Here is a 25,566-nt window from a genome sequence, read left to right as displayed (position 1 = left end):
CAGACGTGCAGACCAAATCTTTCCTCTTTTACAAATCCCCACCCCCCAGACTTATTTCAGCTCTTTGTCTTTATTATCTGCAGCTTTTAAAGCTGGTACTGCAAACACTTGCTGTTCAAAAACAGCTTTCCATTTTCTGAAGGGTTCCTTGTAAAACGCTGCAGTAAATGCTCACGCAAGTCACTGGCTATGAGTTGGCAAGACCTAGCTGCCTCACAGTTTCTCTTGTAAATACTGGCATTAATTTTTACCTACATTCTTACCTCTCCTGGTAGATATTTGTTCTCTACAAGACGCTGCCTTATTTCAATAAAATTGTTGTGGCCTTGTTTAACCAAAAACCTCCAAATCTATGAAATAAGAATGTGACAGTCCCAACCATCACCACAAAGCCTGCCAGCTACGCTCTTTTGGACAGCTGTACTTGTTCGAAGCAAACCTCTTCCTCTTGTGTTTGCATAAGGTTTGTCTTAATTAGGCGATATTACAGTGACTCATGTTGGGCTTTAAGGGACTGCTGGAAAGAGAACAATGTGCAGTAGAAAAGGAGAACCCAACAGTGTTACTGCACTTACCATAAATCCTAAGGACACGCCCCCATTGCTTCTAGCAATAAAGGTAAAAGCAAAATTATAGAAAAAAATGTCTTTAAGGGTGGAGTATAGCTCTTACACACTCCCAAAGGATAAAGCAAACGGAAGCATGACACAGAGAAAGGAAAATGAGCGGAGTAAATATTAAAATCATCCTTACTCCGTCAAAAGTTGATGTAACTTCTGGTAGCCCCTCTCCAAGGCCAGGCTCACGGGCGTAGCGCCTTCGTTGTTGTGGATGCTGAGCGCTCCTCTTCCTCCTGGCTGCTGGAGCAGAAACCATGTCAGCCGCAGCAGACCCAGCCTCACCGCGAAGTGCATCAGTGTCTCCCGAGGGATGTTCTCTGGGAATAAAGAAGGAAAAAGAAATAGGAATTTGCAGGCTGCAGTCGAGGTGAATGCCATTTCCCCACATCCTTGCTACTGGAGACAAGCCATGCACACGCCGAGGACTGCACAATGGCTGGCACGAAACTGGAGGTGCTGACAGCCAAAAAGCCAAGGAACCTAAACACTGCAGCACCTGGAAAAACACGCTCAGCACAAGCTGGCTGTGAAATCCAGGAGAGACCAGCGCCTGAAAGCAAGGGACTAGCTATGGTGGGACTGAACGCGCGCAGGACCTCTCGGGGTAAGACTGAAAGACCACAGAAGCCAACGTGAAAAGAACGGCTTCATGGACAGCCACGACTACCACAAAGCTGCCCTATAGAGCCCGGCATGTTCGGGTGGGTTTTTTTATACATCCAACCCCTTTTTTTCCCCCATGCCCAGGACCAGGTTTTAGGAACGGACGAGTTCTGTTATTTAACGGGACACTGATTTGTCCCAAGGCATGAAGAAAATGAACTGCAAGTGAAGCACATACGCAGAGCGGTTATAAAACAGAACAGTTTAGCCTCTCATATAGACATAAAAAACTGAGGGTTTTGATTTCCTGGTTTCACTGTGCCTTAGACCAGCTTTTCTCAGCTTTCCACAGTAGCTCTGTAATTCTGAGCAGCAGCATTTATAAACTAGTAATCTCCTCTGCTGCTTTTTATGTTTAATAACCGTGACCTTCTAATTTGGTAAAAGTCACTCTTGAGCCTAAAGCTTTCATCTCGGAAAAGTGTCCCCCTCCTCCAAAAGCTGCAGCCCTACAACTCTGCTCTGAAAAGCTTCAACCAGAAATGGGCTCCAGATGCACTGCTGAAATACAGCACTTGCAGATCAAAGCGTGGTACTTCTGTAGGGAGGGCAAAAGCATTTGGGTTAAAAAAACTGCAAGAAATACAAATTTGTTCTTTTAATTAACAAAGGATTTCAGTATTGACTGGCAGCAACAACAACAGAAAAGCACCAGCTGGGTCTGCGTAAACGGCGCCAATGAGCACGCTTGGTATAATACCTTCAGTATCATAGCGATGATTTATTTGGGTATTAATTTGGTCGCCAGCCAAACCTATACAGTAGGTTTAAAAATGCAAGTGTACAATGCATCTAAGATTTAATTAAGTATTTTTTCTCCAAGAAGCATGCCTCAAGAGAAATCATCTCTTCAGCGGGCTGTTGTTTTTCTTGCTCACTTTCTTAAGGGACATCATTAAGACCTTTAGTGAAGAACGAAGTGAGAAGGGGGGAGTTCTGCCCTGCCCGACACACAGTTTTTCCCCACTTTTTGGATCAGTTCCCGAAGAACTAATCTGTATTCAAGAACCAAAGCTTTCTGGCACCATCTCTCTTCCATATGACTCCAAATTGGGTTTCTGGGCTACAAACCAAGCCTTCCTCCCTAACCTCCTCTTGATTACCATAAAGCAAAACCACGCCGTCCTGAATACACGAGTACGTCTGAACGGAGGTTCCAGCTGATCAGAGGAAAAGGGAATAGCTGAGCTCACTAAGAGACAAATTCTCAGCCCGTGGGAGAGTAATGACAAGGATTTTGGTGTCAAGTGCTATAGAGTGCAGTGCTTTAGAAATAAACAACCAACAAAGTAGTTAATCAACAGCTGCCAGTCTTGGCCTTAACGAATAATGAAAAATAACACACCCTACAGATAAGACATAAGGGAAAAACTACTGATGAGGTTGAAAAAAGGAGGAAGTGTGGATACAGGTTGTACTTAAGTGGAGTGAAAGCAGATGCCCAAGGTTTCACTCAGGGAACTTGCACAAAATTCCTGCATTAGTTGTAGGAATAAACTGGCAGTCAGCTAGCATAATTAAAGCAACACAACTCTTCCTGCTGCGGATGTAGGAAGCACAAAAGCACTTATGTTGGAGCAAATGACTGGTGTCCAAATAAAGAACGCGTTGCACTGGTCTGACCGCATCTGTTCCAGCAAGGGAGCTCCTGCTCTAGCTGCTTTGTTGGAAGGGGACATCATCTTCCTCGCTGAAACGGATACCCTCGCACCAAAACTGAGCAGGGCAGACCTGAAAGGCACAAGCACGGACTCCCAGGTCAAAATCCTTCCTCCTCCTTCAGCTGAGAGCTGCATGGTTAGGCAGCAGCAACTTTTACACCCCAACTGACAGTTCGCCAGCAAATCACACACCAGCTGCGGGCCTTGAAAGGTGCTGGCAGCTGCTCATCCCACCCCGGCTCCAGCTGGGTGCCCCTCCCTACCTCCTATTTCCAGAGAGGAAATGCCCCTCCCGATGTCCCGAACCTTCACGGGAGTTAAGCTGCTCATTTGACTGCACTTTTTGAACATCCCACCCTTTTCCCCATTCTTTTGAAACAATCTTCACTATTGTCAGGCTAGTGGATGCAGGTGGCTGGAGGTGCCTACCAACGCGACTGAACGGTCGTGGCACTGCCCCAATGCCTCTGAGCAACAACGGCGTGCACAGAAGACGTGTACAAGACGTGGCGTGTTGCCATCCCGAGCGTACTAAACACACAAATTCACTCTCCAGGCCCAGCTGAAAGGATCTGCCTGACATATAAACTGGCCCGAGGCCATCCTGACAGATGGGCATGGATGATGGCAGCACAGAGACGAAGTATGGCGCATCCAGCAACTGCGGGGCCCTGGGCAATGGCTTTAGAAGGTTTTGGAGTGTGCAAAACTTGCACAGCTACAGTGAAAAGGCACGTGCCATCTGGGGACTGGATTAACTACTAACATACAATGAAAAATACATCCGCCTGCGCACGGCATTGCTCAGAACAAGCCAAGAGCGGGTCTGCATTGAGCATGGGAGCGCTGCAGGATGGAGAAGGGAGGGAGCCAGGCAGCATCCCTACAGCTGCCCTACCTCTGAAGGGATGAAGCGCGTACCACAGGACGCTGGAAATTCAGCCAATGATTATAGTGTCCTGGCATGGTGTAAAATGCCTTCTCCAGCTACGGAGAACAACAAAAGCTTTGACAAGCAATAGCCTGAGCTTTTTCTCCTACCACACGTCAAGCATGAGCTTCTCATCTTAAAATGGCTGTTCTTTGAATGTCAACAAAAAGGTTCTTGCAATTAGGAAACTGTGGAAATACAAGACACACGATACTGGAAAGGCCAAGATTGTTTTTGTTCCTTTCTCGTTTCCTAGTAATAGGCAAGAGTTGAAACATATGATTATTGTCCCATAATGGCAGGGCACTCTAATCCACCTGGCAAAACAGAAGACTTTAGATGTATTATTTTTATGTATTTTTCTTTGCAGCTGTGACACATGAACAGACGGTTTATCTGGGTAACTAAGGAAAAAAAAATCTGTAGAAGAACATCAAATGTACTTTGCTAACTGTAAAGGATTAAAGTTTAAGGTGCTATTATCACTAAACAAAAAAGCATTGAAGAGGGAAAAAAAAGCAGTTTGGGTATGACACATCTGAGAACACAAACTGTTCCTTAAGTAAAAACTTTCATTTTAATCCTGGTTAAAGAACAGTAATAATAATAACAAACTATTCCTTTTTGAAACCTGCTGTTTATTTAGAGTTAGGCACACCAAACTGCTCACTTTGTCCTCCAAAGCCTGAGACAACTCATTGAGGAAGAGAAAGCCATGGACGGGAACAGCTCCGAGAATCTCACACTCATCTTCCTGGGATGGTGACCTTCACTTGTTTCTCAGATGAAATCACGTATTCTTGGCAATTCTGAAATCCACCATCAAATCTGGCCTCAGAACTTTGTTCTCTTTGTTTCTGGCTGGAAATGCTCTCAGTGCTCAGCTCAACCCTCGAGAAGCACAGGGAGCAGAGAGCAGAAACAAGCCGTCACTTTATGCCGAGGTCCTGCACGAAGGCTTGAGAGACGAGTACCAAAGGAAGGTCAAGGCGAAGACACTGTGTTTGGAGTTTCGAGTTCAGTTAATAAAACGATGTGTGGGTAATTCTTTTTTAGTCTTATAAACAACAAATTTTTCAAAGCACACCAAAGGATCTTCGTGTCCTCATTCCCACTAATATCTAAGGGAACAGAAACGCTCTCCTGCCAACGATTTCTCAGCCACAGACTGAGCGGTACATTTCAGACACTGGCTGAGCAAGAACAAGCATTTTCTGCTTCACATTTTCCACTGCAGAGGGCATTAAATTTAGGTATGGAAAAGATTTTTTTTTCATCTTATCAAGTGCTGTAGCTGAACAGAGCACTTTGTGCGGTAGGCTCAGAAAAGGTCGTGCCGATTTCTAATATACAGTCCTTTATCAGAGGGCAGAGAGAGAGGTGGGAAGCAGACTGGAAAGAATACAAAACCCAAAGAAAAGAATGCTAGTAACTATTACCCCGAAAGCATTCAAGAGGAAACTATAAGAGGAGTGCAGGAGATGAGCAGATTAAAGCTTCATGTCAGAGAAACATCATCAGCCACATCTCCGTAACATGCTCCAATGGAAAAAAACGTTAGCTCCTAACAACCAAATTTCATTTTAGTTATTTCTGGAAAGCTTTGAAAAGCCTTTTTTAGGCTTCTTGTTTTTCTCTTTTTAATGAGGCTTTTTTTGTTACTTTCTCTCTTCAGACATTCTCTCTTTCTGTATTCTGTTGGGATCCTTCTGATCTCTCATCCTGGTGGCCCGCTGCATTGCACACTACAGTCCTACTGGTTTTGATGCGAAGTTATCAAACCTGCAACGCAACCCAGACTGTTCCAAACTGGGGCAAAGCAACTTCTTCTCCACCGACCTCCTACCTGGCGAGCTCGCGGAGCTTTATTTCTTAAGGAGCGCGTATTGCACAGGGATGTTTATTATTCAGCGCTCCTGAAGCCGTACGCATTGAAGACGTCAGCAGCTGCATTCCTAAAGTCAGGGAGATGCTACGGGTTTTATCTAGTAAGATGGCCTCCTGGTTATCCGCCCGCATCTGCGGCTATCTCGCAGCTCATCAAAGGGCTGGCTTCTCCCCGCGCTCCCAGGGGAAGGGCTCGCTGTCCCGGCCGATCGTCACAGCGCTCCGAAAGCACCGTCTTGAAAAGCCCACACCGCCAGAATCGTAACCACGGGTCTGGATTTCACCACTTATTTTGATGACTAAATTGACGGGACAGTGTTTCCTAAAAGACATTTTGAAAGCGGTCTGTTTACTGCTGATAGCTAACTCAAGGATTAAGCTCTGTAAGCTTTTCATACCTGAGCCTTAGATCCTCCCTAATTTTTTTCCTGCCTTTTTTCCTTACTGCAACACAAACAAGCCATAATCATTACTTCTATCTCCAAATACTGTTTTCATTTTCCAGTTAGTTTATTTTCTGTTTAATAATTTAAAATAGAAAATTACAGTCCTGTATTTATACTGCACATACCCTCGGAATACATATTAAATTTTGATTTCTAGATATAAAGTGTAACCATCTGTTTGGTTTTAACAACAGCCTTCCAAATGTCACTGGGAACAGTAAATAACCCTACCCTCAACAACAGTAATGACCACGTTCTTTAGAAAGTTGCAGTGCACTTGCAGTAATTAAGGCTGACATGATTATACAGCACCTGAAAGTAATGCTGTGTTTGGAACACCATGGTAACAAAAGCAATCCCTAATTACGGATAGTCTGAGATACATTTTTGGATGCCATTTGAGTTCCCGCAGGTTGACAGAGAATTAAGAGCAAAGCCCAGGAAGGGACGGTGCAGGGCTGGGGGAAGAGCAGAGCGCTGATGACACCGCGGCCCCGGGGCAGCAGCAGCAAGCAGGGAGGAGGCAGGATACCCGTGCCCATGGGGTTCAGATGCTCTCTGGATTTGGAATGCAAAGCCTTCACCTGCCCAAGCAAAAGCCCGGCCTGGTCCCTGCAAGGCAAGGACACGCTGCCGCCCCAGTGACACGGCACCGGCTTGGTTGGACTCGATGATCTTGAAGGTCTTTTTCAGCCTAGGTGATTCTGCGATTTCCTCCATCTCCTGCAGTCTTGGCACGTACCAGGCTTTCTTTCACTGCTCAGATCACCTAACCAAATGGTCGTGAATCTTCTGTCTGCTCCCTGATGGCATCAGGGCACTCAGGTGCTCCCACCCCTGGTTCAGTACGGGACCTGTACGTTCCTCTCCCAACGTCCCATTATTGGCACAACAACAGCTCAGCATTCCCTGCAAAATGTTTTGTATCTGTGGATAAACAGATACTTAATGCAGAGTTACTGCAAGTCTTTCTGGGGTCTTTTCCTCTGAACTAAGGACTGAAGGCTTCTCTGAGGTCTTCTGCAAGTAGCAGGTGGGAGGCTGCACCCCAAGTATCCCACACTGCGGGTGGAGTTGTGGAGAATGAGGAAAGTAAGAAGTGGTGATTGGGAAGGCAATTTAGAAGTCAGATGTACAACATCCTAAGACCAAACCAAACAGCAAAAACATGGCCAACAAATGCTGCTACTGGAAAAGGACCAAAACACCACAGCTCCCTTCTCTGCTTTCCAGTCAGCTCCTTCCACACTGGACCAGAGCGTTGATCGTAATGCCCCGAAATCCAGCTACAGCCGGTGAGAGCAGCTGACACGAGGAAAGCTTGAGAATAGGCTTTATGCATAGCCATGTATTTTAATGAGGAAACTTCTCCATAAAGAAATTGTTAGTTGGAAACCTTATGCAAGTCAATGCGTGACCAAATCAGAAGGGTAAAGAATTAGAAACAAGAAATTTGGGTAAGAGTATCATCTTCCCAGAGAAAAGCAAACAAGGAAAGCTGTAAGGTGAGACCACTGACAAACAGTTTCAGCAAAAGGATCCTGTTTTCTGAACTCGCTTTTCCATCAGGGATTCACGAGGTCCAACCACTGCCCCCCACCACACGAGCGTCGCTGTCGGTCGCTGGTAAGACCAGGCTGGGTATCGCACTCCACGCTCCGACTGCTGAACAAAAAGCTTGTCATCAAAGTCCAAGTCCTACAAAAACAGTCTGGGGCTAAATGTGGCACAAAGGCTTCATTCAGAGCTTACTGAGGTCCAAATGAATCCACTTTTTTCAATGAATTTTAGGTGATGAACAAGGGAATGTGCTAACAGATTATTTTAGTCTTTTACATTGTACCAGAGCAATATAAATTAATAAATACTGGTTTTGAGCAATGTTAATCAAATACAATAAAATTACCGTATAGATTAATCAATACTGCTCAATGCATGTGATTTGGGGGCAGTTTCCTTTTAAGCAACAAAAACTTTTGCTCTTCCAGACCAGTGAAAATAAAACCAATGAGAATACTGCGAACAAACATATTGGGTTTTTGACAATGCTCTGATGACAGCACAGGAAGAAACGCTGATTTTATTTTCAATTTATTTCAATGAAAATGATGTTTAAAGAGATGACAAGAAATAAATGTAAAGAATATCTAGTGTGAAAGACTACTGGGATTACGGAGACCGAACAAACTTCATTCTTGTTGAATGGCAACAGCTAATTTAAGTAGGTTACGGACAAAAAAAAAAAAAAAAAGAAAGGTGTTCCACTGGAATGTTTGCAAATGTCCTCTAGCAGTTTTAAATAATTTTGGAGGTATTTTTAACCCGCAGCTGAAACAATGTGTTCTTAGCAATTTGGCTATAAGAACGCACCATGCCTTTAATCTTGAGCAATGGCAAACCCTTAAAGAATGAAGGCCTTGGTCTGGCAACCAAAACATAAGCAAGCACACGATTCTTGCATAGCTCTGGTGCAGAGCTATCCTGCACTTTTCCTTATTAAGTGTTACTTCTAGCAACCTCTCTGCCCTTTGGGGTGTGACAGCACTGAACTCGCCGTCCTCTACTGGAAGACTTCGGAGTGGGTGAAGGAAGCCCCTGCCCGGAGCCATCCCCTCCCCAAAAACCAGCACCGAACCGTGCTCAACCCCGGAGCGCGTACCCCAGTTCGTCCTGCAGAAAGGCCACAACCTTCTACCTCTCTCTAGACTCCAGCCCTTCAAAACATGGCCCTTTAAACATGTTTTATAGCAGCGGCCACCTCCGAACGGCGCTTCCCCACCACGTTGCTGTGCCCGGAGAGCTGGCTGAGGCTCGCCGCTCGCTCCTGCTTTCAGAGCTTTTGCTGAACAGCAGTGTTTTGTTTGCAGCCCACAAGAGCCCATAGAGACATGCCAGCTGAGAGGCGGCGCGAAAATCTTTCACGAAGGGATCTGACATTCTCTTTTGTTCTCATTTCTACAGCATTTTCTCCTTCGAGAAGGTTACTTGAAGTATCTGGCAGTGACATTTAGCAAAATGGGAAATATGAATCAGGGGAACTGTTGTAGGTAGTGAGGCAATGCAGGAGGGGCTGGCCCACTGCAGGGGCACAGGCCAGAGCATGCAGAATTGTTCTCGTGCTCCCACAATTTCAATCTGTGCTACGCTTTTTACTCTCCAAACCCCAAATTAACCCACAAGCACCACCAGAGAGGGGCGTTGTGTTTCACCACAGAGCAGCTTTTCCTAATGCAGCTCTCCGTCATGAACCAGAGACATCTCTTCCACCTCGTTCCCCCAAATTAGGGTTACGTGACCAAAAGGATGATTATACATACAAATCCTTCCTGTCACAATCACAAGAATTCCCCCAAGTTCCCCATGCATAATTAGCTCACTGAAAACGGACCACCAGATAAATCTGCCTGTGGACAAAAAGCTGGTCAGGGGATGAAAACCAGACCAAGTCATGAACAAGCTGCCCTTACACGGTTACTTGTGAAAGGACTCACTGCAACGAACATTTCAGAGCACCAGCACTCTCAGATGGAAGCTGCATTTCTTGCCATGGTGTCTGTTCCCTCACACGAACGCATGCCTGCAGAAACCTCGCACGCGGTGCCAAAACGCTCAGCTCCCCCTCCTCACTGTAAGATGCAACAGATGCTCCTCGGGTCCATTAGCATTCACAGCCCCACGCCATCGGGACTTTCAGGCACATAAGCGTATGCTGAGCAAATCGGTGGAAACCCTACGGCCTGATTTCCCTAAGTACTGATTTTCCTAAGAGTAACTGAAGTCAAAAAGAAAAACTAGATCTCGGCCTTCCTGCGAAGTCAGCAACACTTAAGAGCTTCAATGGAAATGTTCATTAATTAACAGCGCTTTGCCAGTCTTTGACTGTGTTTTCATCACTTAAAATAGAAATGCCTGCGTTATCACAACTTTTTAAAATGCAAAAAGAAACATCAGGAAAAAAACTACCAAGTGTTTATCTCCTGGTAAACAGACAACAGCGTCGGAATTTCTATCCAGAAACCACTAAATATGATCCCATCTTTGAATGTCTCCTAACACTGCTTCAGCTGCCTGCCCATGCATTCATGTTTACAAAAACAGTCAGAGGAAAAGAAAGCAGAAAAAAAAATCCTGCAGAAAACCCCCATCAGTGCAAGCAGAACTGCAGCCTCTGTGCTGAACAAACCACGTCCCATTCCTCTTCCAGTGCTTGTGCTGCCGTATCCCATAAAAGATAGCGGGTGCCCCACAGCCATGTTCCTTATGTGCAACTATTTGCCAAAGTACCCCCAAAATTTACAGCAACAATTTGTACGCACCGGAACTAGCCCCGCAGTGCCCCAGTATGCTTCCTTAAAGCTCTCCCATGCCAAAACCAGCAGATCTCCAAGGCTATGGACATGCTATGGGAGCATATCAAATGCTCCCACTCTTCTGCTCTGCAGTTATCACAGACTTTGGGCCAGCGCTGACCTTTATTTATAAGCTCAGTAGCCCTCACTGCTGTGGTTGAGGGCTAATATCGGTCAGGCTTTCCCACTTCCACTCTCTTTTATTCGCAAAATTATCCAGGCTCACTTTGGGGAACATCTGTGTTCGCTCAGACGGCCGTACAGCCAGGACGCTGCACAAAGCCTCGGGGTGCTTGCACACCAACTGTGCTGCCCGCAGGCAGCCAGCCAGCTCCTCCACGAGACATTAGATGTGTTTTGCACACATCGCATCCCTTTGCACCTGTGCTGTAAAACCAACATCCATCAAAGTGCCGAGGCTGTGTCACAAGGCTAATATTCCCCAGGACATTAAGGTTCCTGCACAGACCCATTTCTTTCAGGAAATCTGAGAAGCACGATGCTGACGCGTGCAGAGCACTGCAAAGACACAAAACCCCCACCGGGGTGTGTGTTACAACACTGACCTCTCACCACAGCATGCCCTATTTTATAGCAGAAGACACAGAGGAAACATCGGTGCCTTCTGCATTGCAGGGTGTCTGAAGTGCAAAGCACAGGACGCAGAAGATGCGGTAGGACACGGGGTACATCATGTCCCACCTCTCTGTACGAAGACCAACGCATATTTTGAAAGTCACGTGGATGGCTCCCAAAGCAGACGACTTTTTCCCCCTCTTCCCAGCCCCATCTCCCGCGTGCCCCCATGCTCCTCACCGTTCAGGGACTGGTCTGCTCCCAGCACGTTCCATTCTGCCGGCAGCTTCAGGTGTCGAAATGCCAAAGCCACTTTCTCATCCAAAAAGTCCACGTCGGCAGCGGGTGGTCTTGACCGGTCCAAGAAGCGGGTGAAGATGAGTGCCTGCTGGTTCCCCGCGCAGGTGGCCAGAAACTGGGCTGCGTCGTAGGCTTCATCCTGGATGAACTGGAAACTCTCTTCTGCCACGACCAGAATGGGATGGCCTTCTTTGGAGGCACAAAGTACCACCTTCACCGTCTCACAGCAGTCATGGCCTGCAAAATAAAACCAAGGGAAATGGTACAGGAGAGAGAATTACACATGTTCTTTATATTAAATCAGATAAGCATGAGTTATTGAGGGTCACAACTCTATATTAAATGCTTTCTTGGGAGTTTACATATATTTGCAGAGACAAGTATTTCTTGTAGAGCTTAAAAGGAAAAGATGTGTAATTCCTCTCTTTTTATTTGTTGCAATATAAATCCATAAATACCTAAGCAGCTCTGATCTGACCAGACTATTTTTGATCAGCTACAAGTAAATTCAATGAAAGATTTTGCCAATACACCAATGGAAGTTATGGTCCGACCAGCTAGATTACACGGTCAGACAAGCTTTTCTTTTCCAGCTCCACCGGACTCGGGAACTCACCAGAAACTAGAACCCAGGTGCTGTGAAATTGCCTACTCCAAAAGCTGTCCCAGCACTTGGCTCGGACGACAACCACCACGACGTCACCTAACGCACAGACCTACAAAGCAGCAGTCACTAGGAGAGCACAGCCTGAAAGACAGAAGTAAAACTAAGCTGCTTCTGCTAAATAAAAACCTGGAAATGGCCACTTGCCATATTTGCCAAACGAGGCGGGTGGAAGCTCGGTACCTTTATTTAATTAGGGCAGGGGAAGCAAAAGAAAGGATGTCTTGGCGTGGCAACAGTTTTACTGACCCAGAAGCTTGAAAAATAAAGTTTAGAGGGGAAAAAAAATCTTTCGGCGATTTAAAAAGGAAAAATATACTATGTGCCCAACACGGCCAGCACTGGCAACTGTCAGACGTGCCCCTTCAATAATAAGGCTCGTGTTGCAAGCCCACCGTGCGGCACAGCTCCTTGTTCCAGTGTCAGCCTGACGTCAGCGCTGTTTTTGCCAGAACAGCACGGACCCATCACTAATTACTGGAACAGCTTCTTTTTGCCCATGACCTCAGCATCCTACTACATTCATGAAACCCGACTTAATTCAATACAAAATGACGATTTATTTTTAAAGGCTTGAAAATTCTATTTAAGCCCCTATTTGTGGTCAGTGGGAAAGTTTCCTTCTTGTGTCAGGGCCCTTTGCCGTTGATTTCACTGACAAAAGGAAAATATGTCCCTAATCTCTGCAGCCATTCAGCCGACCTTCCAAATCTGTTGAGGCTCTTGGCACCCGTACAGGTTTGTCTGCTGAAAGAGGCGATCCTGAAGTTAATTGAAAGGTCAAAATTGCTATTAGGACACTGCGGGCAGCACCAAAATTGTCCGAGACGAGGCTGTGCGGCTTCCTAAGGAGAGCAAGTGCAGCTGGAACTGTATCAAAGACAAATGATGTGAAAGCTGAAGGAATAGACAAACTAGCAGTGATGTTACAACTAAGAGTAAGGGTGAGAAGTCCTTTTTTTGCTGTTCTTTGGAAGCTGTGGCTAAACCTCACTTGGAGAAAAGCACGGGATGCGGTGAGTCCTCGCACCCTAAAGCAGCGAGGACTTGGAAATATTGGACACGTGTTCAGAGTTCAGTCCGTCACCAGCTGTCAGGACAGGCAGTGGCAGAGACCTCGGTGGCCCAGAGGAAGCCCATGCAGGAACTCTATGCATGAACACAGCAGAAACCTTGAATATTCAAGGCAGAAGGTGCAATTTGGGGGGAACTACCCTTTAATGCAGTTCGGAACTATATATCCCTCCCCCTATACCTTCTTGCTTTGCCCATCTTCCTTTGAATATCAGAATAAGGAGCTAGTGAGACTTACTGGCGTTGTTTAAAGCCTCCACAAAACCCCGAGCTGTACGCAGCCTGAAGAGCACCGCGCTATCCTACGAAAGCTGACTCAAGGGCTGTGAACTTGGCTCTCCGTCATGCAAAGCAGTGCAAGTTCGCTAGAATGCGAAGTTAAAAAAAAAATCCTAATAAAAGATTGCCTAATAGCATGAGAAAAGCTAAACCTTTGATTTTGATTTTTATTTTTTTAAAACTATTTTTCTCTATTCCCCTAAGAATCCCATCTGCTAAACACCCTAGAACACAGCCACTCTGCCAGAAAGCTGGTTGTCCTTCAGGACTGGAGCTGGAGGCAAACACGGCCACCTAGCAGTCATGGAGAAACACATCAGGACAGTCCCTTCCTTGTGATGAAGCCAAACAACCCTTCCGTGGGGCAGCAAGAGCTCAGTCATGACAACAACTGGAGAAACCTCAGTCAAGAAACGTGGTCTCCTTAAACGGGCACGGGTGAAACGCCAGGCTTGCAGGAAATTTAAGGAAATGCAATTTAGGCTCCTGCAAAATGAATGCAGGAGCATTCAACGTGACACAAGCAGAGGTGACAACCTCTCCTAACTCCCACCAGCACCTAACGCAGCCCTGAAAGCGAGGTGACAGAGCCGACAACCCGTGTCCATCTGATGGGATCAAACGAGCATCCCGCTAAACCCTGGGGAATGCTCTTCTGAAGGGCAACCCCTCGTGAGGCTTTGATGTTCTCCTTCCCCACATCCGAAGAGATGTCAGGCTCGGGGGGAAGAGTCTGGGACAGGTTCTGACTTTGGCAAACAGTTCAAACGAATGAGGAGCAATAAATATGATTGCTCAAGAGGTCTCTGCCCCCTGCTTTGAAACAGCTACAGGGACATCGTAAGCAAAGGGCCCGAAGAGCCGAGCGCGCGCACACGACCTTCTGCATGACCCGCTGGTGGGGCCGGGCTTTGTCCACATCAAAGCCCTGCTTCCTGCGCCTGGACCAGCAGCTGAACTTCAACAGCCCCTTTTCCCAGAGCACGTCGAGCAGCGTTAGGAAAAGTGAGCTCAGCTTTCTGGCACTCTCAGGAGATAAGTGGTTATCATCTGCGGAACAAGCCCAAAGCTGTTTTTACGAGGTTAAGTAACTTGCCCAAGATCAGAAAGAGCTCAGGGCAGTGCCGGAACGGAGGCTATTGCTCTGAATTGTCTCCTTGCTGCTCCAGCAGGCAGACAGTGAGGTTTTCTCCTAGCACGGGGTGCCACAAGCACCAGGGTGCCGGCTACCCGCCGCTGCGCTCCCCTCCAGGAGCGGAACAAAACCCTTCTGACTCACCGCAGAGGTGAAAAACCCGGGTGCGTCAGGGAGAACGACGAGCCTATTTATAGGCTGTCTGCAAAGGTTTGCCTTTTAGAAGGCTGAAAAACGCAGGGGGCTGAATAAATCACGCACGTGGGTGCACCCACAAATTGCAAGAGACATCTCGGAGCTTTCGAGCGCGACTGGGTTTGCAATGCTGCACAACGCTGACTGCCTTCCGTCGCCTCCACAAACCTGGACCCCTGGCCAAAACAGCGAAAGCAAATGGTTAAATCCTGAACACGGCCACACTGTTATCATCCAGCAATACTCCAACCTGAATTTTAACTCCTCCAACAAACATGGCAGTGTTTTTACCACGCTGATGTCTCAGGCTACATGCTGTTCTCTTCTTCGTACAGTTTTTGCCACAGTACAATGTTACATCATTTCTGCGCTAGCCTAACCGTGACAAAAGTCAAATCACCCACCCCCTAATTCTTCCTCTATTGCATTTTACCCCATTTCTCCTTCTCCTCCTCAGTTTGTTGCTCCAAATTTAGAAGCACTCGACTACTCGGTACTACTTGGCCACGCCAACAAACTGCAGGAAAAATACAGAAATTTTAAAACTTTCCAGTCTATGCAGCAATGGGCGCAGCGGTTGCTTCTGTCATGATAAAGTGAATTCCTCATCTTCACATAAACCCATACTTTAAAAATTGTTTAAAGCAAGACAACAGCTCTTCAATTACGGAATTCCTTCTCGGGCCACTCGGTGAAACTTGCTTTGGGCAATGCACAACAACAGAAAGCGAGGAACGCGGGGTTCTGGCCTCTCTGCGCTCATCCCTGCTCAGATGAGATGCATCGGTCCGATAGCGCTGCCTCCTCTACGCAATAACGTTGCAAAACAACGAGGAGGATAAAAGGCAGAGGTTCGGAGCTGTAAGGGCTTGGCAGACAGGTTAATGTATGGTCACAGACCTGGCCGGCCAAGGGACACCCGTGTCATTGACCTGGGCTGTGGTTGAAAGGGTGGCGGCGGGACCCTCAGCAGGCTTCTCATCACTAAACAAGGCACACATGGAGACAAAACACTGTCGCTGCTAAACAGAGCTCTTACTAAAACATGATTTCATTTCCCACTGCTCTCAAAGTGGAAATCCTGTCCAAACCTCCTATTTTCAGAATTCACATTTGAGATAGCAGACAATGGGCCCCCAGCCTGGGCGGCTATTTAAAGCCCTGCTGGAAGCACGTGTTTAGGTTTGCCTGGTAGGTGACTAAGGACCACTGTGCTAATTGCATCCTCGGAGTTACCACGGTGGGGCTGAGCCTGAAGACATCTCATAAAGAGGTTTAAAAGCAGGACAGGGAAGACAGACAGCAATCCCCTGGAATAGTTTGCGTTCGCATCCACCAGATGTTGCCATCTGGTGGCTCGTAGACAGGCAAGTCAAGGGATCTCTCTCCCATGACCATCTGAAAAAGAGCTCTTTTCTCCTTTAGAAATCGCAAATTCTGGTTCTGAAAACTAGAGCCCGTATTTGAAGTGCGTAGGGGATTTACAGATATTGTCTTCCCCCTTGCATCACAAGAGACCTTATGAAATACACAGGCGCTGTATCACTGACGGACGGGAGCCTTTTTTTTTTTTTCCATTTTAAGCCCTGTGCTACTCATATGGAAAGTGTAGAAAGATTTAAGGTCCTTTATGCTGCAGAGGTTCCTAAAAATCTGAAGAAGTGTAAGACCCCACACATTACCTCATAAATAATTTCAATGCAGATTCAATCACTTTTTCCTGTGACTGATGTCATCTCAAACTGGCATCATTTCCTTTTAATTGCACTGCCTAGAGCAATTAAGTACACCAAAGAGGACGGACTGCAAAAAAGTCTTCTTGGCTACACTGTTTTATTCTATTTTAGGGGTTTTTTTGTTTCATAATTAAGAGTATTCTAACATCCACAACTGGTACTGCCAAGTGGTCATTTGTTATGCAAGTTGTTTACCCTTTTGGTCTACCAGTACAAAGATTGTAATTCATGAAATATAGCTTTTTCTATGAAAAGTCGTTTCCTAGGGGAAAACAGAATCTGTGGTAGGAGAGAATAAAGCATGAACATATGTAAAGGATTTCACAGTAAAATAGAAGTTTGAAATGAAACTATTTCCAAACTAATTGAAATTAATTTCAGTTTACCCTTTCAACTAGCAGAAAGGAAGGAAGGAAAAAACAAAGAGCTATACGAATTCAGAACCACAATATATAAATAAATAAATAAAAATAAAAAGATTCAGAACCTGCTTCTCCACCCGAGCTGCACCCTGGACAGAAAGCTGCCTGGGACTGGGCCAACTGGAGCTCACAGGAGGGTTTTGGCTCTGGGGAAATGGCTGGCAGCTGGGCACTCTTGCAGGACACCTCGTGCCTCTGATGCTTCTCCTCCTCCCCTTTGAAATCCAGGCAAGGATCCCCTACCTTTTGAGGTCAACCGATGGGGAAAAGCGGTGTAGGTCTTACACCGAGAGGGCTCATGGCCATATAATGCATCACAACAGCATCACACCTCGCAGAATCACCTTAGCTATTGTTTCGGTGACTTAGCTTACAGACGTGCTAGTTCCTTCCCTTCCCCGGTCTGATTACGAGCTGCTGCAGCATTGCATTTACAGCACCTACAGTACCTGTCTCTCCCTATTTTGCTCCACGGGGCTCCCCGGTGCTTCCCAGCTACCACACTTGTAGCACAAAGCCAAACCCGTGCCAGATGATGCAGCCACAGTTGCAGCACGCCAGCTCACAGCACCATGAGCTTTTTTCTGCGAGCTCCTCCAAGTGCGGCTGGGGAAGTTCTCCCCAAATCCACCCGACAGCTTGCTGGTCCTGAGCTGCCCCCGCTGCACACTGAGCTTGGGGCTTTGGACTCGTGCGAACGAGGATGAGGTCGTTCTTTTTTTGTTGTTTTGTTTGCCGGACCATGCTTTGAGGCTTCATTTATTTTTGTTTTCTGTGGGGGAAAAACTGCTCCAGAAGCAGAGGCAGGAGATGAGGCTGCTGCCTTGCAATCAAGTTTCACTTCCTTGCTTTGACAGACTTTCTGTACGACCATGTGCCATTTGCTTGGCCATTCAACGTCTCCACTACCCTCCCTACCCTGCAGAGATGCTGGGAAGAAAACTGTATTAGAGATTAAGACAGGCTCAGTCACTACAGTAACAAGGACTGCATCATTTCAGCAGCAACAACAGTTTAGCCACAGCAGCCGAGGTGCTATCGCTTCTCTGTATCCCTCCCTGCTTACACTTTGTATTTTCTTAATTCACAAAACGCAGTGTCCATGCTTTGGTAAGTAATGATATCCAAACCAGAGAAACGTTCAGCGCCACCGCATCTCTGCCTGCCGCGCAGATGGACCTTAGCAGGGGAAGTGCCCGATGAGAGTGCTTGAAATAGTTCTGCACAACTACTAAGTACCTCTGGTAGAGAGGAAATCTTCTTAAATTATGGAAAATTTGAACCAGATCATTTGGACATTGAAGCATCTTAATAGTCACAGTAAAGCAATAGCAAAACCAGGTTTTGGTACCTTTTCACCAGGCAAACAGAAGCTCAGTTATAGCATACAACCTGATTTGTTCTTAGTTTGGCAAAAGAGCAATTGGAAGCACACAAAAGATTCACTGCCCAGTTCTTGCGACTCAGTAGTTTGTTTTGATGTTTTAGTTATGAACGATCAGATCAGCTGAGAACCTGTTTCTTACAAGGGGAAGCTATTCCCCTAAATTCCCGACACAGCCAATAGTGGGGCAGGATAACCACCTGTAACCACCCAGCCCATCCGTCAGAGCGAGTACAAAACCACGGGTATTACTCCATCCCTTGAGTGACTTCTGAATCTACATCTAGTGACATATTCACGTACCTTTCTCAAGGCACTGAAGCTGAAATGATACGCACCTCATTACCTATAAAGGATTAACGACTATGCTGGGCTCCTCTCAACGTCCCTACTGGGAGCTGCTAAATTCTGTTGGTGATACAAACGAGGCAGCAAACCAGGACACATCCTACATCCCTGAAGCCTCTTGGGTCCGATCCTTGCCTCCCTTTTTCCTATAGTATGACTCACAATCTTACTGCATCCGTAGTGAGCATTTTTTCCTTACTTTTATGTCACTTTTATAGTCTTTTCCTGTCCAAAAGACTCTCCTACACACGTGCACCTGGCTATCAGAATTCAAGGTGCCTTCGCTTCAAGCTCGATACTTGCGGATTGACAGCTGCATGTGGTAAACTTACATTCCTGTAAAATAACAGCACGGTTTTTAATCATTTTCCCTGCGCGGGGAAAGGCACCCAAAACCGCACGCGATGTTCGAGAGATGCTCTGGCGAGCGCAGCAGAGAGGGGGCACAGCCACCCCAGAAATTCTTGACATGAGCCATGGGAAAATGAAAGCCCGTTCCCTCTCCTTATAAATTTGCGCAACTCATTAATTGTTAAGGCACTGATCGTGGGAGGCTCCACGGCACCATCCCACGAGCAGCACTGCCAGGGGCACACCATCAGCCAGGGAGCCACACGCCGACAGAGGATACAAGCTAATTACCAAACAGAGTGCCAAATCTAATGTCTTAATTGAACATTTTCTCTGAGGAGAAGTTGCTCCCATAAATTTACAATCTGATATCCTTTCTTTTATTATGAAATAAAAAGCTTATACTTGAACAGCACTGTTAACTTTATCCATCTGAAGTTTAAAGCTGATGATAAAGACAGGATAAGGCAGAGGCAGGCTGCTCCACTAATTATATAAAAGGCTGCAGTCATTTGACTGCAGTTGTCTGCTTTTCTTTAGGTAAGCCTTTCAGGAAATCAAGAATTTTCACATGCAAAAATCTAGGATGTATTCTCACAGTTTATATTTCCATTTCATTTTCCTTAATTTCTCATCTAAAACCACCTTGAGTTGTTGAGATTTCTTTTTTAAATGTGATTTCCCTTTGAAAGCTTTGCTAAAACATTCTACTTAATTTTGGCACCAGATGTAATCAAATCATTTCCCTTTCTGCTTCTTACACCCCCATACTTCACCAAAACTACTGGTAAAGTCAGAAACAGAAAAAAAAAAATCAGTCTTTTGTCTTTACATTAGCTTTAGCAGAACGCCAGCTCCCCTGTAACCCCAGCTCCCCGAGGGACTGCGTCCAAATCCCCTCGGGGACTGTATGTAACTGTGAGGCCTTGGGAAGAGGATGAGAGAAGAACCACGAGGCCAGAGGGGATGCAGAGGAGGTTTGAGGCTGGCTGGTGGAGGGGCTTGGCTCAATTCTTACAACTCAGCCCTCCTTTCATCCTCCGGAGCCCCGCTCACCCCTCCAGCAGCTGCAGCATCCCAGGGATGCGCGACTCCTCTTGCTGCACGGAGGTAAAGGCAAGCTGCTCCCGGCCGGGAAAAGGACGAGGTTTTGGTTAAAAGCTGCCTGCAGAGTTTACTGGCACAGCACTTGCTGACCGCCCGGGCTCGGGTGTTAAACAAGGGCTGGGCTCCCACACACCGCCTCTTGCTGATGGCTAATCCTGCAGCGAGGTCAAATAACGCCAGCCGTGAGTCACCACAACCATCGCCAAGGCAACTGGCTGAATTTACGATGTAAACACGCGATTACAGACCCGCTGCAGGGTGCAGGAAGGAGAAGGAGGAAGAGCTGGGCTGAAATAAGTCATGCCTGTATTAAAATCAGAATAGTCGGGGCTGAAGTAACGCTGGACAAACACATCTGTGTCAGCGTGATAAAATGATTCTCTCCTCCCAGTTTGCTTCTCCTCAGCGTCTTCTTCACCACTGCAGGCTTTTTTATTCTTTTAAACTCAGGTAGTTTCTCCAAAATGAGGTATGAGCACAGAAAAAGGTGTTATGTCAACGGTAGCTTTACATCTAGGACGTCACGTCTTCCCTCGCTCCGGCTGGCAGGCACACAACTGCCTTTCCTTGAGGTCCCTGCTCAATATTTGCCTGATCTAAACTGCATTTTGGGACAGCAACCATCCTTATGGAGCATCCCACACAACAAAATCACAACTCCACTGAAACTAGGGGAAAAAAAAAAGAAAAACCCGCTATAAAACAAGGAACAATTGAGAGCAATTCCCTCCCTTCCCTCTGAATCAGACGCGGAGTCAGATTTCCCACCTATTCCGACTAACGGTGACAAAAAGAGCCCCGAGAGCCCGCCCTAGCAGCTCCCTTAGGTTTGGGGCCAGCAGGACACGGGAAGAAGCAGCGGCAGGGGATGAGGCACGGCCACCCGCCAAGCCATGGCACAGAGGATGCCCGGGCAAATGCTGTAGGAAAGCATTACTGCTGCCCGGAAATCCCATGAAGTATTCTGGTTCCTTCGGCGGCTGAGGACGAACACAGCATCTTTTCAGTTCCTTTCTTGGCAATTCGGCCGCTCGGGTCCCCGCGGGGAGATGAGGTCACCGCCAGCAGCGCTGCCACAGCCCCAGCGCGCCCCGCGCACACACGGGCTGCGAGTCGCTGGGAGAAAACAGGCGGTGAGCTAACCCACTGCACCGGCTTCCAGGAACCAGAACCGTAAAAAGGCTTCTCTTCCCAAGCAATAATAACGACCCCGATAGCACAGAAAGGGGACGGAAATGAGCAATCGGGGTAGCCAACTCTTAGCCGCTAATCGCCAGGAGGAAACGTCGTATTTCATTAGCAAAGCCCTGCGCCCAAATTGTGCTGCATGCACATCTCTTAAAACAAGTCACTAGATAGATTTAAAAACAAATAAATCACAAAACCAAGCGATACACTCAGTCCCATCAGCTATACTGCATGCAGTGAAAATGTCAGACGCTTTTCTCACACTCGGATCAATGTGCTGCATAGCAACAAGTCAGAAGGAAAGGTTAATGGCAGGGACCGCAGCCTGGAACATGCCCATTCCCACGGTCCTGAAGTCACCGAAGGGAAACGCCGCGCTGATTTGCTTTGTTTTGCTTTAACTGCACGAGGGCTTAAAAAGAGTGGTGGGCTTTAATGTGAGAAACCACTCTGTCTGAGCTCCCGGCGCTGGAGGGATGGCACCAAGCACCGTGCGTTTGATTGCCCCTGCAAGAGAGTTTCAGAAGTGCTGTGTTCGAATAAACTGCGTGGCAGCGTTTCAGGGAGAAGGGCCGTGTTTCACCAGGCCTATAGTAATGAACATCACCACATTAATTAAGCAGATCCTAAGCACAGACAGATCTTAACGAGCTGCACACCACTTGGACAATAGCATCTCTAACCTTGTAAATGAGTCCTCCAGTATCTTGCTCACATTTAAAACCTGATATTTTTTACTGTGCGTAAATATAACTTTGTATTTTCTACAATAGAACTCCATAGTTACACGTTCAATAACTGCCACCTCAGAGTCATGTAATTCTAGTGAAGTCAAGCAAGAGATCTTTAAAAGGCAATAGCAGTAATCCAAAGCACACATCCTACTCTCAATGGACGTGCAAATGAGGAAGAAGATGACCAAAACAGAATTACATTTAAATCCACTTGAATTAACCAGGTATCGTGGGTGGATACCCTGGTACGCAAAATAAGGCAATTGTTTACCAGGAGAAATTGTCTCCAGGCTCCCAGGATTAATCTTTCTTGTGCTTGTGCAGTGTTGGACAGTTGACCCAGTGAAGACCAAGTAGAAAACTACATCATCTTCAACTTTATCTTCCTCAGTCAGCTGCACGGTAATAACAGAGTCACCCTAGGAAAAAGAACAAAAATATACGTCAGGTTTACATTCGCAAGAACTGCATGAAATAAAACTTCTCCACCCCCAAGGCTGCTGCTTTCTGTTCCTGCACTCCTTTCACATGACTTGGGGCCCACCCTAATTTTCAGATATGCAAGTCAGCCTTAGCACGCCTCTTAGCCAGACTATCAAGCATTACAGCCAGCCAACCAGCCAGCAAATATGTTGAGCACAGCTCTGGGAAGAGATACGCAGAAATCTCCGGGGTATGTTCAAAATAGCAACTTAACATGGGGAAATCATGCCGTTTCACTGAAGTCTCACAGACACACACCCCGCGCTCAGTCTTTTACAAGCACAGACATGGACGGATACACACTCACAAATATATGTATATACACATCCCCCCCACAAATACTTAGCTAAGACAACAAAACAGGGCTAGCGGCCTAAAATTGCCAATCTTCACATAATTTGAACAAATTAATTCCGTCATTAGTTTCCCCCGCCAAGCTAGCGACTGTGCTGACAGCTCCAGTGTGACCAGCTCAACCCCAAACGCATCTCATCCTCCATCAATAAACACAACGGTATAAAGGGTTTGCGTCTGCTGAGGTTTCTCCACCTCCCACGAGAAGCAACGTGGATGCAAGGACTCCAGCAGACTGTCACAGCCAGGCAATGAAGCTACACCCAGCGGTGGCTGGCCCACCTCTGCAAATTGGCAAGGGCAACATTGCTGTAGCATTACTGCATTATTTATTTGCTTTATTATTTTTTATTATTACTTTATTAGGCCTGCACATGAGATAAATACTCCTGCTTAACTTCGCGGAGAGTTATTTCAGCATCTAAGAGCTGCTGGGAGCAAAAATGGTGTACACAGAGGGCACGGACGGTCATCACTGCTAACCTAGCACAGGATACAACAAATCCACCTGCAATTCCTACACCTGTGCGGACAGCCAAGGAGCAATATCCAACAAACTAAAGCTTTCCCTGGGGAAGGGAAAGCAGGGAAGGAGGGTGGCTTGCAGTTCCTCCACCACTAAGTGAAGCGTGCTCACTTGATCTGACAACCCAGCTTCTATCTGCCTGAAGAAGAGTTATATAAACTACAAGACACCGTCAGCAACAGACTGGGAAGTGACCTTCTGCCCCATTTCCCTCAAAGATCAAAACAAGTTGGATGCCCCAGTTTTACACCCCAGCTGCGTCAGCCAGCTCTCGGCTGCCACGCCGTTCAGCATACGGTTACGGCCGCAAATCTGGAAAGGATTTTTGTTGGTATTATTTTTGCAGCTTATGTAATCCTAATTTGCATAGCCAACAGAACACGCATGCCGCTTCGTTTCAAACCTTCTCCTTGAGATCACTCAGTTCATCCCTTCTTTGTCAAACACAATTACTGAAGAAAAACCCAAGGCTTCCAAGCCCCCCCCGTGCACCCATGCTGCGGCAGCATTGCTTCTCACGCTCTGTTTCAAGCCTCGTCCATCGTCTCCCTCCCTTCAGCTCCTTGCATGCCCCAGCAGTTTCCCTCTCCAGGTTCGTGCCCGGTTCTCCTCCTCCCACCTGGTACCTCTCGCCAGGGGCAGCTTCGCACAGAATGCTGCTTTTGATAGAAACGAGGTTTGTCAGGGCAAGTGCAACCAGCCTCCGGTCTTAAATAAAGATACGGGTCAGTCTTAAAAGGAATAAAACCATGACTTCCAAAAGATAAATGGAGCAGGGAGCCTAGTTTGCATTTCCACGGCTGCAGAGTCAGAAACGGAGGTTTTAGGAAGGTGCCACATCGTAACACCAGACCAGACTTCCACTGTCTGCATATATACAGCGTTGTATATATTCAGTGCTAAAATAAAAACAGGTGCAAATAGAAATGAATCAAGCTTTACACTCAAGCATGACCAGTTCACATGCTGAGCTGAAAACTAAATATCCCATTGCAAGGGAATGGATCCAGTTCTGTGCGGATGTTCAAAAAAAAAAGCTGAAGGTTTAACCTGCAAAGCCTTTGTGCTTTGACTTTTATATCCGTCCTTATTCGAACTGTTCCTCCCTTAAGGCATGAACATACAAAGTACTTGAATGGACTTAAAAATGCAGGTGACATTTAAGGATACTCATCAACAGGGCTGATTGTTTAAAGCAGGGTCTCTTAAGGGGAATTTTTCTTTTATTTAACTCGGAATCCAAGAGCAGCCAGTCCAAACCCTGTGACATAAAAGCAAACCCGCAGAGCACACGTGTGAGAAGACAACGGCCTATACGTGTGAACCAGGCACTTGCTAGTACTACACTCGATTTCCTTTTAATTTGCAGCATTACTGCGAAAGATAACTTTTATGCTTTGTTACCAATGAAGGATGCAGAATAAAAAGGTTAATACAACACGGTGCCTGTGTCAACACAGGTAAGAAACCCGAAATCTGTTTAAGCTGAGGCTTAACAAGACAGACGAACTCCTCAATCATACAGATACCTGAAGGTGCCGAGCAGTCGGACCTCACTGTGAAGGTGGCCCTGCTTCGGGGCAGGAGGACAGCCCATGTCCTTTCCAGCCAAGAGGACACGAAGCCCCACCAGCTGGCAGCAGGCAGCTTTTCGGCTGTGTCTCCCCAGCACTTTACGGAGGGATGGTCACCACCACCCTGCTCCCTCCTCCTGCCCTTCTGGAGGACCCAGCCCAAGATCAATGGGAAAACCCCAATATCCTTGTTACGACAGCTGAGCGCTAGTATTATTTTTTAATCAGAACGTTATATTGCCTCCAAATATCGTCAGCAAGACGGATAAGGTGCCACCTAATGGCAGCGTGCTTGTTTATTCCCGGGTGTCTTCGGAGCTACCTCCTGGCTCAGCTCGCTGTGCGCGACGTGACCGGGGACCAGGAGGAACAAAGCACGAACGCAGTCCTCCCTCGACACACGTTTCTCTTCCCAGCTATTAACAACTTCGCCGTTCGCTGCCAGTTTTCATTTAATTTTAAAACGTCACTTTGAGACAACGTATTTATTCGAAAAGGAAATAGTGCACAGAGCAAGCCTCTCCCTTTCAAACATTTTTGGAGTTCAAGAAAATCGGCTGCAAACGCAGCCAAAATTCC

The 25,566-nt window shown here is 46.7% G+C and overlaps 1 protein-coding gene across 2 annotated transcripts in view; it reads right to left on the bottom strand.

Moving 5' to 3' along the window:
• Positions 1–749: 749 nt before the first annotated feature.
• LOC106036455 (A-kinase anchor protein 13-like) overlaps positions 750–25,566 on the bottom strand; it is a 99,389-nt gene continuing 74,572 nt past the window's right edge. The window contains exons 5-7 of one of the 2 annotated variants that reach the window (XM_067003852.1): positions 22,322–22,469; positions 11,374–11,670; positions 750–937 (exon numbers count right to left, since the gene is read on the bottom strand). In XM_067003852.1, coding sequence (XP_066859953.1) covers positions 750–937; positions 11,374–11,670; positions 22,322–22,469 — 633 coding nt within the window. Of the gene's footprint in view, positions 938–4,492; positions 4,874–11,373; positions 11,671–22,321; positions 22,470–25,566 lie in introns of those variants that run through there. The other variant, XM_067003853.1, reaches the window with a different exon arrangement.

Source organism: Anser cygnoides, chromosome 11 (genome assembly GCF_040182565.1).
Source record: "Anser cygnoides isolate HZ-2024a breed goose chromosome 11, Taihu_goose_T2T_genome, whole genome shotgun sequence".
NCBI lineage: Eukaryota > Metazoa > Chordata > Aves > Anseriformes > Anatidae > Anser > Anser cygnoides.
Note: the sequence above shows the minus strand (reverse complement) of the source record. Positions and strands in the feature narration are given on the sequence as shown.